Here is an 18255-nt window from a genome sequence, read left to right as displayed (position 1 = left end):
CCTCTGTCTATGGGATTGTCCCGGCAAGATTATTGGAGTAGATTGCCATTTCCTACTCTAGGGGATCTTCCCCACCCAAGGATCAAACCCACATCTCCTGTGGCTCCGGCATTAGAGATCAATTCTTTACCACTGAGCTACCTGGAAAGCCCTCATATTGGCACAGCTTAGTAAGTTATTTTGAATATCTGCTTTTGGAATTCCAAGAGAGATGGAATTGAGTAAGATATCATTTTGAAATGTTTTAAGCTTTACTTTTACTGAAAGAAAAATCTTGAGGATTTTTAGGATGCATGATACAAAAAAAATTACTGGGCATTTTGCATCTATATGCTAAAATCACAAGGGAAACTCAGGCTATATAATTTTCCAATAAACTGGTTAAAATTGTCCCATATAAAAGAAACCGTTTCTAATATTTCACTTCCTGTTCCACTCTGTATAATCTCATTAAAATTTAATTTATGGTGTTTAGAAGAGAAAATGCTTTAATGTTAAGTTTTGTTTTTGTTTCTTGTTTCTTCACAAAATAATTCATTCTGAATATAAACTGTGATCAAAATAATTTACCTAATATGGGTACAGGAAATACTTAAATATCACGATCTGGATGCATACAGGGAAGAAATAGTCTATTTATTTATTCTTTTTCTTATGTATTTCAATCCTTCTTGTTGAAAAAACTTCACAGATCAGAACACAATTCCCTCATACTCAAGTTTAGGGTTGATTTTATATCTGTCTTCATTGAGAGGGTAGTCTGGATTCTTCATAAGAAACATTAAAAAGATTTAAAAATAGTCTCTTTGTATACTAGTTTACTCTTTCCAGGCCTGAATAACATTTTTTCCTGAATAATTTTTAATATGAACTTTTTCCCTTTGTGAGTTTTAAAAATTTATTTTAAAATTCTTTTTTTTAAACCGAAACTCCTTTATGTCCTTTCTGCTTTGAGCCCAAGCACACTTTTGTACTGTTCAAACGAAAGCTAGAACATGGGGGATTATCTCAGAGATCCCACAGCATGTCATGACGTTAAATCCCTCTGAAGTATTTTAGCTTCTATCCGGCTAATCCAGATGTGATATAAGGGGCAATCTAGGATCATCAGAGGTAACAAGTTAGCTGACTTTCCAGTACAAAACTTCAGTTTTGACTTTTCAGTACAAACTCATCCTCAAAAGAATGAGCAACTATTGTCTTACATGATTTCTGTGATTACAAAACACTGGAAAATAGATTCTCTTGACTTCAAAGCAATTCAAGCATTGTAAATGCTTTAAATATAGTCAAGCTGCCATCATCTGAACTCAGACTTGCAACCTAATCTATTTGGGAATGAAAAGCTTACTTAAAAGTAATCTACTCTTGCCCTATAATTTTGGAGCAACCTGAAATCAAGGCTTGGAAGTACTAACTAGATTAGGTCCTTTTTATGCCAGAGTCCCAATTATTTACTTGTCTGAACAGTTTTTAAAATAAGTTCATCTAGAATATTCAGTTCAGTTCAATCACTCAGTTGTGTCTGATTCTGACACCATGAACCACAGCATGCCAGGCCTCCCTGTCCATCACCAACTCCAGGAGTTTACTCAAACTCATGTCCATTGAGTTGGGAATGCCATCCAACCATCTCATCCTCTGTCCTTCCCTTCTCCTCCCACCTTCAATCTTTCCCAGCATCAGGGTCTTTTCAAATGAGTCAGCTCTTTGCATCAGGTGGCCAAAGTATTAGAGTTTCAGCTTCAACATCAGTCTTTCCAATGTACACCCAGGACTGATCTCCTTTAGGATGGACTGGTTGGATCTCCTTGCAGTTCAATATAATTGTTCCAATATCACTCATAAGTGTGTGAAGTATCTGTATAATTGATATTAACTGGTAGATCGCCACAGAATACATAGAACCCTAAAAAAAATTATTCTAGATTTCAAATTTTCTAACAATAATGACAAGCTGATGCACTTGTCAAATCTTGCCCCAGTGGGTATGTACAACATACAAAATTCAAATACAAGATAACTTTCTACAATCAAGTACTTTTCAAATATAAAAAAGATGGAGTAAACACAAAAGCTATAATCTTCTCAAAATACAAGTTTGGAAAATAGAAGGTTGCCCTTTTAAACTGAAACTTAACAGTGAACACATATGAAAGATACCATATATTATCTTGCCAACTATATCTATATTTACATACAAAAATATTTAAAAATTATTTTTAATTAAAAATAAATATATTGTCACAGTCTGTAAATTATTTTGAGCTCTGGTAGGTAGAAAAACATATTACAAAAGTTTCTTAAAGTAAAATATGATAGCCTATGTTTGGTAAGCATAGTTTTTAACACTATGTTCAAAGCTATAAGGCTCTATCAAGTATTTTCTGCAGCTTGTCAATGATAAAGGAAGATCCTCTATGGAGACATCAAATAGCTAAAGGTTTTAGTTTGTTCAGAATTTAATAGCATCTGCCTCATGGGGCTTCCCTGGTGGCTCATACGGTAAAGTGTCTGCATGCAATGTGGGAGAGCCGGGTTCAATCCCTGGGTCAGGAGGATAGCCTGCAGAAGGAAATGTCAACCCACTTCAGTAGTCTTTCCTGGAAAATTCCATGGATGGAGGAGCCTAGTAGGCTACAGTTCATGGGGAAGCAAAGAGTCGGACATGACTGAGTGACTTCACTTTCTTTCTTTCCTATATAGTAACTGAAAATATTCTATGGAAATAGATTTGATTGTTTCATTTAAACAGCACAAGTTGGATTAATCAGATCTAGTTAACCTACCACAAAGGTATTTTAATGTAAGTTCTAATGGAGTAATATAATTGAATGATTTTTTAAAATTTATTTATTTTTAATTGAAGGATAATTGCTTTATAGTAGTATGTTGGTTTCTACCAAAGATCAACATCAATCAGCCATATGTCGACCCATGTCCCCTCCCACTTGAAATGAATGATTCTTTAAATACATTGCTGTATTTCATAAACTTACCTTTTGCCATTCGGTTATGACCAACCTAGATAGCATATTCAAAAGCAGAGATATTACTTTGCCAACGTCCGTCTAGTCAAGGCTATGGTTTTTCCCGTGGTCATATATGGATGTGAGAGTTGGACTGTGAAGAAAGCTGAGCACTGAAAAATTGATGCTTTTGAACTGTGGTGTTGGAGAAGACTCTTGAGAGTCCCTTGGACAGCAAGGAGATCCAACCAGTTCATCCTAAAGGAGATCAGTCTTGGGTGATCTTTGGAAGGACTGATGTTGAAGCTGAAACTCCAATACTTTGGCCACCTCATGCAAAGAGCTGACTCATTGGAAAAGACCCTGATGCTAGGAGGGATTAGGGGCAGGAGAAGGGGACGACAGAGGATGAGATGGCTGGATGGCATCACCAACTCAATGGACATGAGTTTGAGTGAACTCCGGGAGTTGGTGATGGACAGGGAAGCCTGGTGTGCTGTGACTCATGGGGTCACACGAAGTCGGACACAACTGAGTGACTGAACTGAACTGAACTGAAGCATCAAGGACACAAATTTTCTAAAACTGAGTCTTTTAATTCAGAGTGCATTACTATTGGAGTTTTAGTTTTACCACAACAGCCTCCTAATCTTAAAATTGTATATCTTGTAAATGTGTACCTTCCTTCCTAAGGCAATCTTCTTCATAATTTGAAAATAGCAACTTTTTACTACTGGAGTGTCTGTGGCGCTATCTCTAAAAATGGCAGATTGTTTTTCTTTCCTATGAGCTTATCAAACAATTAATTCTAAATTATCTATCTCTTATGTTTTCAGTTATACCTCATCCCTTTAAGCATCAGTCTCTCACAAATCTGTTTATCAGGCACTAAATTCACCTCCGTAAGCAAAATTGAGGACTCTTCACTCCTTATACAGTCACACACACTCATATAAAAGAAAGAACCTTACTACTTTCTTCTCGTTTTTGCATCTCCATTCCAATCTGGATTTATCCCTTCACTGCTCTTGTCTTTTCGTCATCACATCACAACTTCTAAGTAACATTCGCCAAGTTGATAATTTTTAACTTCTTGAAACATCCATTTCTGAAATGTCTCTATTCCCAAACCCTTCTGCTTTTCTTTTAACCTCTCTAGCAATTCCTTTTAGTCCCTATTACTTTATTTTCCATTTTCTAATGTCTAGATGTTGGGAATTCCCCAGGTCTTGATTCTGTATTCTATTATCTTCTTTTGACACAGTCTCTCCAGGTGATCTCATGTGTTCCCAGGACAATAACTGTGATCTATATGGATTGCTGTTTTTATGGTTTTACTTCGGTATCTGCTCTGAATTCCAGACCCAGCTCTCTGATTGTTTGGAGTATATGGGCTGTGGAGCCACACTGCCAGAATTAATGTTCTAGTCCTGACATTTACTAACTGTGTGTCTGAAGCAAGTCACTTATCCTCTTTGTGTCTTGCTGTGCTGTGCTTAGTAGCTCAGTCAATTCCCAATCTTTGCAACCCCCATGAATGGTAGCCCACCAGACTCCTCTGTCCAAAGAATTTTCCAGGCAAAAATACTGGAGCAGGTTGCCATTTCCTACTTCAGGGGATGTTTCCGTCCTACGGATCAAACCCATGTCTCTAGAACCTCCCACATTAACAGGTGGATTCTTTACCACTGCACCACCTGGAAAGCCCCTCTGTGTCTTGACTGCCTCAATTTTATAAGGACTATTATAAAAGCTTATTTATTTCTCATAAAGATTGAATGAGTTAGTATGTATGCTGCTGCTGCTGCTGCTAAGTCACTTCAGTCGTGTCTGACTCTGTGCAACCCCATAGACGGCAGTCCACCAGGCTCTTCTGTCCCTGGGATTCTCCAGGCAAGAATACTGGAGTGGATTGCCATTTCCTTCTCCAATGCATGCATGCACGCTAAGTCACTTCAGTCGTGTCTGACTCTGTGCGATCCCATGGACAGCAGTCCACCAGGCCCCTCTGTCCACGGGATTCTCTTGACAAGAATACTGGAGTGGGTTGCTATTTTCTTCTCCAGAGTTAGTATGTATAAAGTACTTAAAATAGTTCCTGATACAAAAGTTGAGAAAATGAAAGAAATTTGGGGGGATTTCCTGGTGGTCCAGTGCCTAGGGCTCAGCACCTTCAATGCCAGGACTAGTTCAATCCCTGGTCAGGGAAGTAAGATCCTTCATGCTGCATGGTGTGGCCAAAATTAAATTAATAAAATTTTAAAAAATGAATGATGCTGTGTCACATATACCTGAAACAACACACTTGAATTCTAGGTTTTTTCCATCACAGCTGTTTTCATATAGGCTTCCCCATTTCAATAAATAACACCATCTTTTCATTGGTGCACCTCTTCTCTTTTCTCCCTCTAACCCTATTATCTAAATGGGAAAGTACCTGTATTAAATATAAATCAAAACATTTCTCTCCACTGTAAACCCCCTTCAAGAGTTTCCCATTACACTTTTAATAAATTCAAACACCTATGCATGTCCCAGGTAGTGCAAGTAGTAAAGAATCCGCCTTCCAATGCAGGAAACTCAAGAGACATGGGTTCGATCCCTGGGTCAGGAAGATGCCCTGGAGAAGGAAATGGCAATCCACTCCAGTATTTCTTGCCTGGAAAATTCCACGAACAGAGGAGCCTGGCAGGCTACACTCCATGGGCTTTCAAAGAGTCAGACAGGACTGAGCACACATGTATACATGTCCCTGCATATTCTGACCCATTGTACATCCTCTCACACAAATCATACATATACACACTATCATATACACACCACATGCACACATCACACATAGATGTCCCCATCAATGGCTGGACCCTTCCAGTACACTGGATTACAAACGAATGTCTCTGAGAGAGGCCGATGAACCCATTGTTCCCATTGTTATTGCCCCAGATTTGTTTCCTCTAAGTCACTTACCCTGTGTTGTACATGTGGACATTATGTTTTCTTAGTCAATGTATGCCTCCCATATCAAACTGTAAGCTCCATTAGGCCAGGGCTTAATTGGTTTATCCACCTTTAGGTATACTAAGCCCTTGGTACAATATAGGCATTTAATGACTATTTCCTGTAGGAATGCATGTAAGAATAAATGAATGATGTCATCCTTTTCTAGTAGCTTATTTCAGAAAAGTTAGTCTGGTTTTTCAGGATCCTTTTTATTATTTATACTTTTATTCAGATAATTCTTGGGGAAAAAATCATGTTGCTACAGTTTATGCAGAGACCAAACTACATTTGTGTGTCACATGAGCACCTTAAATTGCCCAATTTTATTATATTGTTTGAACCATCTTTTGTAGCTTTTAGGGGAACTCAAAGATAGGTGTAGTCATTGTACAATTCAGGTCTTCAAAACCATTTCATATATGAATTTTATCTTCTACAACATTTCTGAAAGAATCTTCATTACAGACACATTGGAGAGCCTCTTTCAACTTCCATTCTTCCCTCCTTCGAATTGGAAAAATTGGAATGCAAAAAAAAAAAAACTGTCTTCTGGACTCCCTTGCAGCATAATAAATTTTTTTATTTAGATGCTCCTATAGGAGACTGAAAAAAGGCAGGAATGCTTCCGCAAACAAGGCCATTTTGATGTAAGTGGCTGAGTCTGACCTCAACACTTTCAGTATCTAGTCTGTGGGTGTGAAAAGACAGGTTGAAGAACAAAGCAGTTTCCTGGCCAAGTGATAATCCTTGTTGCTCCATAATCCAATGTAGTCTCTTGATACCAAGTTTTCCTGTCCTTACAACAATTTTTTGTGCATCCAGTTCCCTGTACATAACCCCTACCACTTGTATTAACTAGAGTGGTATGTATATCTAGCACTTAAGCCTGATACAAACACAAGAAGATTTTAAGTTTTTACTTCTTTTCTTCTTTGCTTTTTTAAAAATGTGAAACATATCTCATAACATTGTAAAAATATCTTGGTGGGTTTTTTTTTTCATTTCAATCGATATTTTTAGAATGGCATATTTGGGTTTTTTCACTATGGACAATTTCAACTATATACAAACAAGAAATTATTATACTAAATCCCAATGTATCATTTATCCAGTTTCAATTCATGGACTGGCAACTTTATATCCTATAAAATCCCACCTATCTTTTCCCTAATAGATCACTAACAAAGTGTGATTTACCAGTTTCATGCATTGGAAGCTCTTTTATGAAACAATAGAACTTAAGCCTTAAATTCATTTGCATCTATATAATAGTAAAATATAAATGTAATAAAATAAAATAATAATATAACATATAAATATGCTATATAATCATACTAATATGAAAGTTAATAGAAATATAAGAAAATACTGTGATAAAACCCACATATTAAATAAGCCTGTAGGCATATTTTACATCTTGCAGATTTGCTACTATTTGGGACTAGAATAATGTTATCAGATGTTCTGCTGTGTTCTTCTAACTATTTTAGGAAGAAATAACATGAATTGCAGCTTTTTAAGATTTTAGGTTACTCTCAATTTCTCTTGTTATCTCCAGAAATTTTTACTATTTTCATAATTAGCTTCAAACTGGTTGTTTTTAAAGCATATTTCTCTCACATGAAAATCTAGCTGGAGAATTATTAAACTCTGAAAAGAAACACGGGCTTCCCTGATGGCTCAGACAGTAAAGAATCCACCTGCGATGTGGGAGACCTGGGTTGGGAAGATCCCCTGAAGGAAGGCATGGCAACCCACTCCAGTATTCGTGCCTGGAGAATCCCCACGGACAGAGGAGCCTGGCAGGCTACAGTCCACGTAGTCGCAAAGAGTCGGACACGACTGAATGACTAAGAACAGCACAGCACACAAAGAAACATGAGTTGGAGATCAACACTAATTGAATATCTCTATCTGTCTGTCTGTCTGTCTCTCTCACACATACATACAAACACAATTTTTGAGTATGTAGAAGTTGTGTTACTGCTCAGTTGCTCAGTCATGCCTGACTCTTTGTCATCCCATGGACTGTAGCCCACCAGCTCCTCTGTCCATGGAATTTCCTAGGCAAGAATATTGAAGCAGGTTGCCATTTCCTCTTATAGGGCATCTTCTCAACCCAGGGATTGAACCTGGGTCTCCTGCGCTGGCAGGAGGATTCTTTTCCCACTAAGCACCTGGGAAGCCATTTGGAGGTTAAGATCTTGCAGACAAATAACTTGTGCATATTTTAATCAGAAATTTGAACTGATTGGTAAAAGCCAATAGTATTTCATGTAATTAAGTGTAAAAATGACATATAAACAAACTGAAAAATGATTCCAGGGACAAGCTTGATTTTTCCACACTTGCTGAACAGCCCTCCCCAGATATGCTGTGCAGTCACCCACATCAGTCCGTGCTTCAGTGGATGAGCACTGGCCTTGCAGGTAAGGATACTGGCATAATTAGTTCTCCTGCCAGTGGTGTACAACCTCACTCTGACATGACTGCTGTGCTAATAGCACAGGTCTCCCAGTAGCAGAGACATATCAGATCTTCCCATCACTCTCTGAACAGAAAAGTGTGGTGCCTTTCCCTTCAAAAACAAAATTCAAATCAAAACTACCACCATATACACACTATTGCATTTTCCCGAAAGTATTTTTCAGGATTTTGCTTTTTCACGCCTGTGATAAAGACTTTGACAATTCTAATTCAAAACTTTCCTCTGCAAACACTTCAGTAAAACTGATGGCCCAGGTAAAGCCGCGTTTCTCTTTAGCACTCAATCATATAGCTGTCACAGATACAGTGATCCAAGCAATCAACTCTCAGTATCATCATGTGGTGAGAACTATGTTTCCCTTTCTTATGAGAACGTTAGGGGAAGTTCACTGATTGAAATCACCTACCCTGGCCAGGCACCATAGTAACCATTTGCTTGAGTTGTTTTACAACAGGAGGTTCTGGTAAGGAACAGGGAACTAATAAGGCTCCACCAACTGGAAGAGTTCGGGAAAGGTCAAAAGGAGACACCACATGTCCAACCATCTCCCAGAATCCTTCTCTCTGGCATCCATCTTGGCTGCACCAACAGGAAGGACTTGAGTCAGAATGATTGGATAAGGACAACCGGGAAACTAATCCCATCACCATAAAACCTGAGACTGTAAGCCATGTGACAGAGTAGTTCTCCTGGGTTCCCTTACCCTACTGCTCTCCACCCTGGTGCCCTTACCCAATAAAATCTCTTGCTTTCTCAGCATAAGTGTCTCCTCGGACAATTCATTTCCCAGTGTTAGACAAGAGCCCAGTTTCGGGCCCTGGAAGGGGTTCCCCTTCTTGTAACAATAAGATATATATTTCACTAGAAGAATAAAGAATGCTTTAAACAAAACAAGATAAATGAATGTTCAATAATAAAATTAATATAATAATAATAAATGAAGTTCAAAGTAATTGGCACTCAAGTCCTCAAATCAGAGAACACATGACTATCTCTTCCCTGGATTATTTCATAAGCCTAGCAGTCATGTATTTTACAACATTTTTACCCTACTTATAGCACGATGCAGAGGTTTTCTGTAATTTCTATTTACTACTTACTAAGAGTAATCACTGTCTAGTTTGTCATCCTATGATCTCCTTTTTCTCCTTTACCACATTTTTTTCCCCAACCAACGCTATTATTTCCTAAAAGAAGTCTTCACTAATGGCATCCAGCCCATTCTACTCTCCCAACACCATGTCCTACCTTGGAGCTCTCTTCAATTTAACCTTCATTTAAGCTTACCTACTGACTCATTTTCAATGGCATTGTTTTCAGCTTACTATCACACAGGGAAGATCAGGAAGTCTCATTTGCTTTGTGTTAATATAGCTCAGAGGAATTCGTTTGCTACCCCATGCACAAAGGCCCTAAGAGATTTGCATTTTAATAGAGGACAATTCTTTCATAATTCAAACAAATGGAGTTTCTCTAATGGTGGAATTTCAAGCATCACTGACAGTAGTGGAGGAAATATTTGGGGTGAAAGTACTTACACCAAACAATAATGCTTGAGACTACTATCTTTTCCACCTAGATTTAAGCTTAACTGGAATAAAAGCAGATATTCATGTCTGAACAAGAGTAAAAGCAGAAATTTAAAGCAAAAATCTACACTGTTGAACAACATTATTTCTTAATAGAATGCATTATTATCTTTGTGTTCTTCACTTCTCATCTTTGTAAAGTTATACTATGTAGCTCTTCTCAGTTTCATTATGTCTTGACAAACATGGCCTTAAAGTTCTCCTCAGCTTCACTAAACTTAGACAGGCACCTTTTGGTCCTTAGGCTCCTGACCTTTCTTTTCTTGCAGCATTTACTTTAGAAAACTTGTAATTGTAAATTTTTTTTCTACTTTTTCAAGACATAAATCTTCTTAAAAGCCTTCTTTCAGTTTTACAACCTAGAGTGCTTTTTTTCAGAGATGTGGAAGCCATTTCTTTGAAATATAATCATCAAGAAAGATAGTACATCCATTTCCAGGTTCTGTAGGAGAGTAGGAACCTAATTCCCTTGGGAGCCTTGCTCCAAGTTGCAGAACTACTCTCTTGACTTGAAAATAAGAAAAAGTTCACTCTGCTTCTGAGTAAGCTCAATCAGCAAACACAGATGGCCTACAATCCTCCCACCCTTTTCCAGCTCTTAAAAACTCTCTTGCTTTGGTTTCAGTGAAACGGAGTTCAGAATGCTTTCTGGTCTCTCTCTCCTATTGCAATAACTTTAAATAAAGTCCTATCTGTTTAACCTTGTACTGAGCATTTTTTGCTTTGGCATCCTGTATATGGACAGATTCAAGTACCTATATTAAATCTGTTTAGACTGCCCAGAGATTCCGTCATTAACAAGCATCCTGAACATAATCCAAGAAAGCAAAGAAAGTACAATACCTTTTTTTTTCACATCCATGGCAGTTTCCTTCTCAGTTTTCATTTTGACATCTTCTTTTTCTGGCAGTAAAATGAGAAAATTTTAAACATCTGTTTGCTAAGTCGCTTCTGTCGTGTCCGACTCTGTGTGACCCCAGAGACAGCAGCCTACCAGGCTCCTCTGTCCCTGAGATTCTCCAGGCAAGAACACTGGAGTGGGTTGCCATTTCCTTCTCCAGTGCATGAGAGTGAAAAGTCAAAGTGAAGTTGCTCAGTCATGTCCAACTCTTCGCAACACCATGGACTGCAGCCTACCAGGCTCCTCCATTCATGGGATTTTTCCAGGCAAGAGTATTGGAATGGGGTGCCATTGCCTTCTCCTATTTCAGGGCACATTTTACTGCTATTAACATCCAATTTATCTCGTATAGAGTGATTCTAAATTAGAGTCAATGGTCATGTCAAATATGAGTGAACTAGCATATTCAAAAGCAGAGATATTACTTTGCCGACTAAGGTCCGTCTAGTCAAGGCTATGGTTTTTCCTGTGGTCATGTATGGATGTGAGAGCTGGACTATGAAGAAAGCTGAGTGCTGAAGAATTGATGCTTTAGAACTGTGGTGTTGGAGAAGACTCTTGAGAGTCCCTTGGACTGCAAGGAGATCCAATCAGTCCATTCTGAAGAAGATCAGCCCTGCGATGTCTTTGGAAGGAAATGATGCTAAAGCTGAAACTCCAATACTTTGGCCACCTCATGTGATGAGTTGACTCACTGGAAAAGACTCCGATGCTGGGAGGGATTGGGGGCAGGAGGAGAAGGGGATGACAGAGGATGAGATGGCTGGATGGCGTCACTGACTCGATGGACGTGAGTCTGAGTGAACTCTGAGAGATGGTGATGGACAGGGAGGCCTGGCGTGCTGCGATTCATGGGGTTGCAAAGAGTCGGACACGACTGAGCAACTGAACTGAACTGAACTGAGCACTGTAACAGAACAGTAGTTTTGGTGTGCTTTCCTTTCAGGGAAGGAACAAGTTTTCATTAAGTCAAAAAAATAACCTCTCATGATTGTACGGATATTAGATAGCATTGTTAATTATGATATAATCCAACAGTTTTTCTAAAGGGCATTAAAAGGGATATATTGAATGTTCTCTGGGTTATCAGGCCACCATAAGCATGTCAAAAGCTCAGAAAAGTCTTGAGATCACGTGGGACTTCAGATGCACTATTTGAAAAGGTCATTCAAAAAGAACAAAAAAAGAAAACCAATCAACTAGTTTCTTTCCCATATATTCAGTAATTTGCTCTTTTGATAGACCATTTTATTAAACTAAATTGAATAGTAATAGTGACATATATATATAATCAAGAGAAGTAATGAAGTAGAATTGAATATCATTACTAAGGAAGAAAAAAAAATAATCAGTAACACATTTTAAGAGTGTTTAGTCTTGAATTTTCTTTTAAAAATTATCAATCTCAACTTTATTTGAAATATTTGTTAAAAACAATAACTAAAATTGTTAAGGGAATTTCTTTCCTAGAAAACAACAGCTTTAACAGTAACATTACAAATGGATACTAATTAAGATATGTTAGCTTTAAAATTGGAGAAGGCAATGGCAACCCACTCCAGTACTCATGCCTGGAAAATCCCATAGACGGAGGAGCCTTGTAGGCTGCAGTCCATGGGGTCGCTAAAAGTCAGACAGGACTCAGCAACTTCACTTTCAGTTTTCACTTTCATGCATTGGAGAAGGAAATGGCAACCCACTCCAGCGTTCTTGCCTGGAGAATCCCAAGGATGGCAGAGCCTGGTGGGCTGCCGTCTATGGGGTCGCACAGAGTCGGACATGACTGAAGAGACTTAGCGGCAGCAGCAGCTTTAAAATTGCTTACCTTTCTTTCTTGTTTCAGAAGTCACTTTCTTCTCAGCTTTCTTCTTTTCTTCTTCTTTTTCTAGAGAAGAAATTTAAAACATTCCCTTTAGGAAAATTCAGTACAAAAGGAAAATCAAGTTTTGAATGAAGGATTACTATTAAAGTTAATTCTGCCTCCAGATAGTTTTGTGACTTTGAGCAAGTGATTTAATCTCACTAAGCCTTATTTTCCTCTTTTGTAAAATAACAGTACTTCCTTTAAAGTTATATAAAGTTTACAAAACATTCTGCACAGTGGCTGGCTCACAGCAAGTGCATGCAATGGTAGGCTGCTAATATTCTTTACAAAAAGTGAAAAAGATAGTTCAAGCTTTCTGAACCAAACAATTGTTTGTCTAGTGCCTAAAGTAAGACATTAATACTGGAAATTAAAATATAATTTCAGAGGAATGATTTTGCAGATAGGCTAAAAGAATTATTTTGTTTTCATATGTTCAGTCTCCTTAGAAATTATACATTAGGCTGTTGTCTGTGTGTTAGTTGCTCAGTTGTGTCTGACTCTTTGCGACCCCATGGACTGTAGCTCACCAGGCTCTTCTGTCCATGGAATTCTCCAGGCAAGAATACTGGGGTGGGTAGCCATTCCCTTCTCCAGGGGATCTTTCCAACCCAGAGATTGAACCCAGGTCTCCTGCATTGTGGGCAAATTCTTTACTGCCTAAGTCACCAGGGAAGCCCACAGTAGGCCATTAATGATATCTATTTTGATTTTATTGTTTTTCAAATCTGCCTCTTGTCAATAGACATTTGGAGTCTGGTGACATTTGTCTGGCACTGTACTGGGGACATAACTTCCACTGCCCTTTCTGAGTGGCTCTATCAATTAGCGTGCTCAGACTATCTTTTCACCCAGAGGTTGCAGTAAAACTGACTGACACATAGAATGGTTTGACAGTTTGTGGGGCCTCTAGACTTCTTCATGGAGGATTTCTCTTTCAGATATCTGGGAAAACCTTGGTCTGAGGGGCAGAAGGAAACTCAAATGGTGGCCAGCGATAGCCATGTAACAACTAGACATCCCTGGACATTTTTCTGGTAAGTGCTCTCATTTCAAATAACAAAGTCAAGTAGAAGTACACAGTTGTTAAAATGGAATATCAGTACTTTTAGGTGTGAGGCAGCTATAAGCACAGTTAATGTCAGAAACTGACTGATTTTTATCTTCAGTTAGTAGTACGATTTACCTTATATTTGAAATACCTTTCTGTTTGCAATTTGTCTCCTCAACTCAAGTATAAATTCCAGGCATTCAAAAATTTTTATTACCCAGAACTATTATGAGATTGTTACTATGCTGAAGAAATTCAATGTGTAGTTCTAGTATGAATGCTTAAGTTGTCTACTAATGACTGCATCTTATTAAATACAGGAATTAATTCATTCCCTTAGGTATAGAGATTTTTTTACCTACAAGATCAAACACAACCCTTTCTTTCAGTGTCAGAAGTATAATTTATAAAGAACCTCTTTTCATGACTCAGAGATAAGTTAGTGTGGTAGGGAGAAATATATTCACACTCTGTCTAAATGTATCTACAGTATACCATTACAGCTCATCTAATCAGAAGTAGAAAGTCAAGAAGTCAGATTTTGATAGTTCTAGAGTCAGAAATAAACCAAGTGAATTCTACTTTGCTTTTTCCTAAAGGTTTATCCATATTAAATATGTAAATCATGCTTAAAATTCTGAATAAATATACTTTTGATTTAAGTAGCAGTACTTTCAGCTTCTCTGGGGGAAATTTTATGTTGCAGGAAATTTTCCATCTTATCTAAATAGATACATATGTCAGACAATTGAATTGGCATTTGCTAATAAACACTACCATCAGATGCCACGTGTCAGAAAAGGAGTCAATTAGCACAGAGACTAACTGTAAATATTTCTTAGCCTATCTTAAAAATCAATGCCATAGTCATGATAAGATCACAATTTAGTACCCAACTTAGTATCTGACTCTCTAAGTTTCATAATGTAGATGAATAAATATTTTATTAAAAAGTTCATGACAATTAGTTCATCTTATATTAAACTTGGGAATGAAAGTAGGTATTTGAGGCCATAAGATGGAAGACATTCTTTTCATTTTTTTTTTAAAGAGAATTACCTTGTGTAATAAATTCTACCCTTTATATTAATATAGCTGGGATTTTATTGTGGTGATACAGTATCCTTGCTTTAGTTCAGATTGATTAATGCTTCCATTATACACTCTTCCTGTGATTACGGCCATACACTGAAAGAGTCATGAATAAGAACAGAAATCCACAAAAAGCAGGTATAAATAATGTACTTTAATAACATTTTTATGAATTAGACCTTTAAGCTGTCATTATAGGACTTACTTTATTCATGGTTAATTTATTTAAAATATCAACTTCTGAAGATCCCTGCATTTCTTCAAGTACTACCATCTATTCTCTGTGTGATCTGGCACCAGAGAAATCAAGTTTTTCATTTATAAAAGGTACAACAATTTAATTATCTCCTTCTTGGATATAAAAGTAATCCATGTTTCTTATACGAAGACTCTCTTTCCCTTGACATTTTTCTCCTTCAGTAGTCAACAATACTCCTTTCTTTCCACCTGGCTATGCACCCACATATCCAATTTCCTCCTCATGCTCTCCTCCAATTTGTTTGCTGTTTTGTTAGTAACAGCGAGAGAAGAGTTAGGACATTTTATATCACTGGTTCTCAGAGGGTTCGCAATTAAGTGTGTCCATAGAGTGTGAACTTATCAGTACAGTGCCTTTCTCTGAGAAAGTGTCATAGGCTGGGAAATGATGGCTCTATCTGGTAGGGATCACAGGAAAGACTGGCTGAGAGAGAAATCCTCTCCACCATAAGCAGCTCTGAGCCACAAATATGTTATTAGCTTCTGCATAAATTAACATCAGATGAAAGAGAAATTAAATGACTTACTTTTTACTTCCTAAGCCCTTACAATGGGCTTTTCTCTTGCTTTTAAATGTTTTTATGCCATCTCAAAGCCAGAGAATGCACAATAGTTAATTATAATTGTAAAGCTTTTGAAGATGCCTGTTCCTAGCAAAACGAGCAAACAAATGCAAATGCTTCATTTTCATCTTATGTTTTGTTCTCCCCACTCATGCCTTTCTTGTGTAGAGATTATCCAAAATTTACATGCTTTTGTAACTCTCTGTGGCCAGGATCGATGTATTCTTGGTCCCAGTTAAGTAAATAAGGACATGCTTCTTTCATAACAAAGCATTCCAACACACCTCCTCACTGTCACCTTGTTTCTTTAGAGTGGCAGAGGCTGACCTGGAGCCCCAGTCACAGTACAGCATGGAAAACTTCACATAAACAGATAAGCTCAGTTACACTAATGACTATCAGAGCTTTCCATTGTTATCTGCAGAGAGGAACGAAACAAGGGACGATGGAAGGGTGCTAGCACGCCTGACTTTGGTCTGAATTCTGTCTCTGGCCCCTTCTGGATGTGACACTGCAATGTGCCGTAACACATTGATCTCCATCTACCTCATTTGAAAAATGGAACGAGCAAAATCTACCTAGCCAACTTATTGTGAAGAAACTGAGCCAAAGTGCTTGGACAAGAGTGGACGTTCAAAAAAAGTACTGATAGCATATATTCCTATATTTTTGAAACAATCAAAATCTGACTACATAAAATCTTCAGTTTTTCTAAGTGTGACATTTGTTGATCTGAGTAAATGTACATTAATTCTTATTTTTCTGTGTTGAGGGAGGCTATATCAGGAATATTATATATTGTGAAACTTTAAGAAAAAAATAGGAATTAACATGCTCTGAAGGGGCATTGTGTTGGAATGAAGAAGTGGATTCCAGTTATTCTATAAATAGTTTCTGCACAATGCAACTGTAAGCAAATCTGTCTTCAACCATAAAAGGCAGGGGGAATGAGTAGAATATACTCAAGTCTCTCTTCACTTGTCTATTCCTTTATTTCTCCAAGGAAGTGGGTCTCATCTTGCATCTATTTCCTAATTTTCCTGAGAACAGTTAACTTAAAAAGCTTTCAATTCGTAAATAGCTGCTTATGTTCTCTGACTGCTATGGCTTAAAAATATTTTAAGGCTAGACAAAAGTCCATTTTTTAAGTCTTAATGAATATGTTTGTTTATGTGTATGCATTATACATGAATACATATATACATGTATATAAAGTCATATGATAATAAGGGTCAGAAAAAATACAAAGCTAGGTTTAGAGGATTAGAGTATGAGGGAATGCGAAGTGGCTTTTTTTTTTTTTTTGAAAAGGAACAGGGTTATACCTTTTTGAATGAGCACCATTTCAAAAGATGCTTGGACAAAAGTAGGCTCCTAGGGAAAAGAATCTTCCTGCAGAGGAAACATATGTGCCAAGACCTTCAAAGAGGAGCAGTCTAGCTATATTCGAAGAAGAGCATGGAGACCAGAATGGCTGGAGCAGCAGATGTAGGAGGGGAAGAGAAATGGTCAGAGATGTAGCTGGGACAATCACATCGAATCTTGTTCACAATAAGAATTTTCCATTTTATTCTGAGTAAGGTAGGAAGTCACTGACAGGTTTCAAGCAGAGTAATTGTATTGTGATGAGTTATGTTTTAAGAGGAATTTTGGCTGCTGCTGAGTGGTGGGTGTCAGTGTCCAACTAGATTGTGTGACCATGTTGCGATGAAGACTAAGAAAGTAAAAGGATTCAGTAATAATACTCTTCTTCATGTTTTCCTCCCCCTCCCCCCAAAATTGCCTTCTAATTTTGTCTGGGATTCTTGAAGGAATGCAACACTATAGACACATGGTGGGAGTACCTCTCTTTACACTGTAATTAGGTCACTGTAATAGTAAAACTCTTCACTTGAGTTATATGGAGTAAAGGAAACTGGCTATTCAGAACCTGAATCCAGTCTTTCCCTTGACTTTTCCTTTAGTGAATGCTGAATTTTTCTTAAAAGTCAGTTTTTCTCATTATCAGCTACTAACAACAATTCACAAGCAGAAATACTAGAGCATTTTCCAGTGACTGCCCAGAGCCTTATATAAACAGTTGGTTTATGTCAACAAATCAATAAATGATCAGGTAACCTTAAATCAAATCCTTTGCCAGGGTTTGAATCTTAAACTATTCCTTCAAGGAATTTTGGGTATGATATTAACAAGGGATAAAGTTAACCGTTACAACATGGATTTAAGGGCATTATGGGTGGAGACAGGGTGGCTCAGATTGCAAAAAATCTGCCTGCAATGTGGGAGACCTGGGTTCAATCCCTGGGTCAGGAAGATACCCTGGAGAAGGGAATGGCTAACCACTCCAGTATTCTTGCCTGGAAAATTCCATGGACAGAGGATTCTGGTGGGCTATAGTTCATGGGGTTGCAAAGAGTTGAACCTGACTGAGAGACTAACACTTCACTTTCATTAAGGGACATAGTTCAGTTCAGTTCAGT

General features: G+C 37.7%; 1 protein-coding gene across 1 annotated transcript in view; it reads right to left on the bottom strand.

The window, feature by feature from the left end:
* Positions 1-10806: 10806 nt before the first annotated feature.
* TRDN (triadin) overlaps positions 10807-18255 on the bottom strand; it is a 146731-nt gene continuing 139282 nt past the window's right edge. Inside the window, exons 11-12 of the mRNA XM_068985529.1 lie at positions 12773-12832; positions 10807-10949 (exon numbers count right to left, since the gene is read on the bottom strand). Of these exons, the coding sequence (XP_068841630.1) occupies positions 10807-10949; positions 12773-12832 (203 nt within the window). The remainder of the gene's footprint in view (positions 10950-12772; positions 12833-18255) is intronic.

This window comes from Capricornis sumatraensis, chromosome 13 (assembly GCF_032405125.1).
Source record: "Capricornis sumatraensis isolate serow.1 chromosome 13, serow.2, whole genome shotgun sequence".
In the NCBI taxonomy this organism is placed as follows: Eukaryota; Metazoa; Chordata; class Mammalia; order Artiodactyla; family Bovidae; genus Capricornis; species Capricornis sumatraensis.
The sequence above is the reverse complement of the archived record's forward strand: the minus strand, read 5'-3'. Positions and strand labels throughout refer to the sequence as shown.